Raw genomic sequence first — 4,367 nt, forward strand, 5'->3', positions numbered from 1 at the left:
AGCTTGTGAGGACAGCTCAACTTGAGAGGACAGCTCAACTTGAGAGGACAGCTCAACTTGAGAGGACAGCTCAACTTGAGAGGACAGCTCAACTTGAGAGGACAACTCAACATGAGAGGACAGCTCAACTTGAGAGGACAGCACAACTTGAGAAGACAGCACAACTTGAGAAGACAGCAAAGCTTGCGAGAACAGCAAAGCTTGCGAGGACAGCACGGCCTCTGAGGACAGCATGGCTAGCGAGGACAGCACGGCTTGCGAGGACAGCAGAGGTTGGGAGGACAGTTTAATTCGCAAGGACAGCACAGCTTGCGAGGACAGCTTAACTTGAGAGGCTGCTCAAGTTGAGAGGACAGCTTTACTTGAGAGGACAGCTCAACCTGAGAGGACAGCTCAACTTGAGAGGACAGCTCAACTTGTGAGGACAGCTCATCTAGATAGGACAGCTCAACTTGAGAAGAGAGCTCAACTTGAGAGGACAGCTCAACTTGATAGGTCAGCTCAACTTGAGAGGTCAGCTCAACTTGAGAGGACAGCTCAACTTGAGAGGACAGCTCAAGTAGAAAGGACAGCTCAACTTGAGAGGATAGCTCAACTTGAGAGGACAGCTCAACTTAAGAGGTCAGCTCAACTTGAGAGGTCAGCTCAACTTGAGAGTCAGCTCAACTTGAGAGGACAGCTCAACTTGAGAGGACAGCATAGCTTGTGAGGACAGCACAGCTTGCGAGGACAGCACAGCTTGCGAGGACAGCTCAGCTTGCGAGGACAGCACAGCTTGCGAGGACAGCACAGCTTGCGAGGACAGCACAGCTTGCGAGGACAGCACAGGTTGCGAGGACAGCACAGGTTGCGAGGACAGCACAGGTTGCGAGGACAGCTCTACTTGAGAGGACAGCTCAACTTGAGAGGACAGCTCATCTTGCGAGGACAGCTCTACTTGAGAGGACAGCCCAACTTGAGAGGACAGCTCAACTTAAGAAGACAGCTTTACCTGAGAGGACAGCTCAACCTGAGAGGACAGCTCAATTTGAGAGGACAGCTCAACTTGAAAGGACAGCTCATCTAGAGAGGACAGCTCAACTTGAGAGGACAGCTCAACTTGAGAGGACAGCTCAACTTAAGAGGACAGCTCATTTTGCGAGGACAGCACAGCTTGTGAGGACAGCTCTACTTGAGAGGACAGCTCAACTTGAGAAGACAGCTCAACTTAAGAAGGCTGCTTTACTTGAGAGGACAGCTCAACCTGAGACGACAGCTCAATTTCAGAGGACAGCTCAACTTGAGAGGACAGCTCATCTAGAGAGGACAGCTCAACTTAAGAAGACAGCTTTACTTGTGAGGACAGCTCAACTTGGGAGGACAGCACAGCTTGCGAGGACAGCACAGCTTGTGAGGACAGCTCTACTTGAGAGGACAGCTCAACTTGAGAGGACAGCTCAACTTGCGAGGACAGCTCTACTTGAGAGGACAGCTCAACTTGAGAGGGCAGCTCAACTTGAGAGGGCAGCTCAACTTGAGAGGACAGCTCAACTTGAGAGGACAGCTCAACATGAGAGGACAGCACAACTTGAGAGGACAGCACAACATGAGAGGACAGCTCAACTTGAGAGGACAGCTCAACTTCAGAGGACAGCTCAAGTTGAGAGGACAGCTCAACTTCAGAGGACAGCACTACTTGAGAGGACAGCTCAACTTGCGAGGACTGCTCAACTGGAGAGGACAGCTCAACTTGAGAGGACAGCTCAACTTGAGAGGACAGCTCAACTTGAGAGGACAGCACAACTTGAGAGGACAGCACAACTTGAGAGGACAGCTCAACTTGAGCGGACAGCTCAACTTGAGCGGACAGCTCAACTTGAGAGGACAGCTCAACTTGAGAGGACAGCTCAACTTGAGAGGACAGCTCAACTTGAGAGGACAGCTCAACTTGAGAGGACAGCACTACTTGAGAGGACAGCTCAACTTGCGAGGACAGCACAGCTTGCGAGGACAGCACAGCTTGCGAGGACAGCACAGGTTGCGAGGACAGCACAGCTTGCGAGGACAGCACAGCTTGCGAGGTCATCACAGCTTGCGAGGACAGTACAGCTTGCGCAGACAGCACAGCTTGGAAGGACAGCAGAGCTTGCGAGGACAGCTCAACTTGAGAGGACTGCTCAACTGGAGAGGACAGCTCAACTTGAGAGGACAGCTCAACTTGAGAGGACAGCACAACTTGAGAGGACAGCACAACTTGAGAGGACAGCTCAACTTGAGAGGACAGCTCAACTTGAGACGACAGCACAACTTGAGAGGACAGCTCAACTTGACAGGACAGCTCATCTAGAGAGGACAGCTCATCTAGAAAGGGCAGCTCAAGTTGAGAGGACAGCTCTACTTCAAGGACAGCTCAACTTGAGAGGACAGCTCAACTTGAGAGGACAGCTCAAATTGAGAGGAAAGCTCAATTTGAGAGGACAGCTCAACTTCAGAGGACAGCTCAAGTTGACAGGACAGCTCAACTAGAGAGGACAGCTCAACTACAGATGACAGCACAACTTGAGAGGATAGCTCAACTTGAGAGGACAGCTCAACTTGACAGGACAGCTCAACTTGAGAGGACAGCTCAACTTGAGAGGACAGCTTAACTTGAGCGGACTGCTCAACTTGAGAGGACAGCTCAACTTGAGAGGACAGCTCAACTTGAGAGGACATCTCAACTTGCGAGGACAGCGCAACTTGCGAGGACAGCCTAACTTGCGAGGACAGCAAAGCTTGTGAAGACAGCAAAGCTTGTGAGGACAGCAAAGCTTGCGAGGACAACACGGCTTGCGACGACAGCATGGCTTGCGAGGACAGCACGGCTTGCGAGGACAGCACAGCTTGCGGGGACAGCATGGCTTGCGAGGACAGCATGGCTTGCGAGGACAGCACCACTCGCGAGGACAGCACACCTCGTGAGGACAGCACATCTTGCGAGGACAGCACAGCCTGCGAGGATGGCACAGCCTGCGAGGATGGCACAGCCTGCGAGGACAGCTCAACTTGAGAGGACAGCTCAACTTGAGAGACATCTCAACATGAGGGGACAGCTCATCTAGAGAGGACAGCTCATCTTGAGAGGAGAGCTCAACTTGAGAGGACAGCTCAACTTGAGAGGGCTGCTCAACTTGAGAGGACAGCTCAACTTGAGAGGACAGCTCAACTTGAGAGAACAGCTCAACTTGAGAGGACAGCACAACTTGAGAGGACAGCACAACTTGCGAGGACAGCAAAGCTTGTGAGGACAGCATGGCTTCCGAGGATAGTATGGCTTCCGAGGACATCATGGCTTGCGAGGACAGCACAGCTAGCGAGGACAGCATGGCTTGCGAGGACAGCACGGCTTGCGAGGACAGCACAGCTTGCGAGGACAGCACAGCTTGCGAGGACAGCACAGCTTGCGAGTACAGCAAAGCTTGCAAGGACAGCACAGCTTGCGAGGACAGCTCAGCTTGAGAGGACAGCTTAACTTGAGAGGGCAGCTCAACTTGAGAGGAACGCTCAACTTGCGAGGACAGCTCAACTTGCAAGGACAGCTGAACTTGTGAGGACAGCTCAACTTGAGAGGACAGCTCAACTTGAGAGGGCAGCTCAACTTGAGAGGACAGCTCAACTTGAGAGGACAGCTCAACTTGAGAGGCCAGCACAACTTGCGAGGACAGCAAAGCTTGCGAGGATAGCACGGCTTGGGAGGACAGCACGGCTTCCGAGGACAGCATGGCTTGCGAGGACATCATGGCCTGCGAGGACAGAACAGCTAGCGAGGACAGCATGGCTTGCGAGGACAGCACAGCTTGCAAGGACAGCACAGCTTGCGAGGACATCACAGCTTGCGATGAAGCACAGCTTGCAAGGACAGCACAGCTTGCGAGGACAGCACAGCTTGGGAGGACAGCACAGCTTGTGAGGACAGCACAGCTTGCGAGGACAGCTCAACTTGAGAGGACAGCTCAACTTGAGAGGAAAGCTGAACTTGAGAGGACAGCTCAACTTGAGAGGATAGCTCAACCTGAGAGGACAGCTCAACTTGAGAGGACAGCTCAACTTGAGAGGACAGCTTAACTTGAGAGGACAGCTCAACTTGAGAGGACAGCTCAACTTGAGAGGACTGCTCATCTTGAGAGGACAGCACAACTAGTGAGGACAGCACAACTTGCAAGGACAGCACAACTTGGGAGGACAGCACAGCTTGCGAGGACAGCAAAGCTTGCGTGGACAGCAAAGCTTGCGAGGACAACAGGGCTTGTGAGGACAGCACAGCCTGCAAGGGCAGCACGGCTTGCGAGGACAGCACGGCTTGGGAGGGAGCACGGCTTGCGAGGACAGTACGGCTTGCGAGGACAGCA

The 4,367-nt window shown here is 53.0% G+C and overlaps 1 protein-coding gene across 1 annotated transcript; it reads left to right on the forward strand.

Moving 5' to 3' along the window:
- Window positions 1–232: 232 nt before the first annotated feature.
- LOC124743689 (calponin homology domain-containing protein DDB_G0272472-like) lies at window positions 233–2,505 on the forward strand. Its single transcript, XM_047248863.1, has 3 exons — window positions 233–272; window positions 345–656; window positions 716–2,505. Exons 1-3 carry the CDS (start codon window positions 233–235, stop codon window positions 2,503–2,505), a joined length of 2,142 nt encoding a protein of 713 aa, XP_047104819.1.
- Window positions 2,506–4,367: the final 1,862 nt, after the last annotated feature.

Source organism: Schistocerca piceifrons, unplaced genomic scaffold, assembly GCF_021461385.2.
Source record: "Schistocerca piceifrons isolate TAMUIC-IGC-003096 unplaced genomic scaffold, iqSchPice1.1 HiC_scaffold_2510, whole genome shotgun sequence".
Classification (NCBI taxonomy): domain Eukaryota; kingdom Metazoa; phylum Arthropoda; class Insecta; order Orthoptera; family Acrididae; genus Schistocerca; species Schistocerca piceifrons.

Bases quoted from the DNA above. Each gene is read 5' to 3' on its own strand.
- LOC124743689 (XM_047248863.1), top strand. From the start codon at position 233: ATGGCTAGCGAGGACAGCACGGCTTGCGAGGACAGCAGAG. The intron at 273-344 runs GTTGGGAGGACA...AGGCTGCTCAAG, and splicing joins GGCTTGCGAGGACAGCAGAG to TTGAGAGGACAGCTTTACTT. The intron at 657-715 runs GTCAGCTCAACT...TTGTGAGGACAG, and splicing joins GAGGTCAGCTCAACTTGAGA to CACAGCTTGCGAGGACAGCA.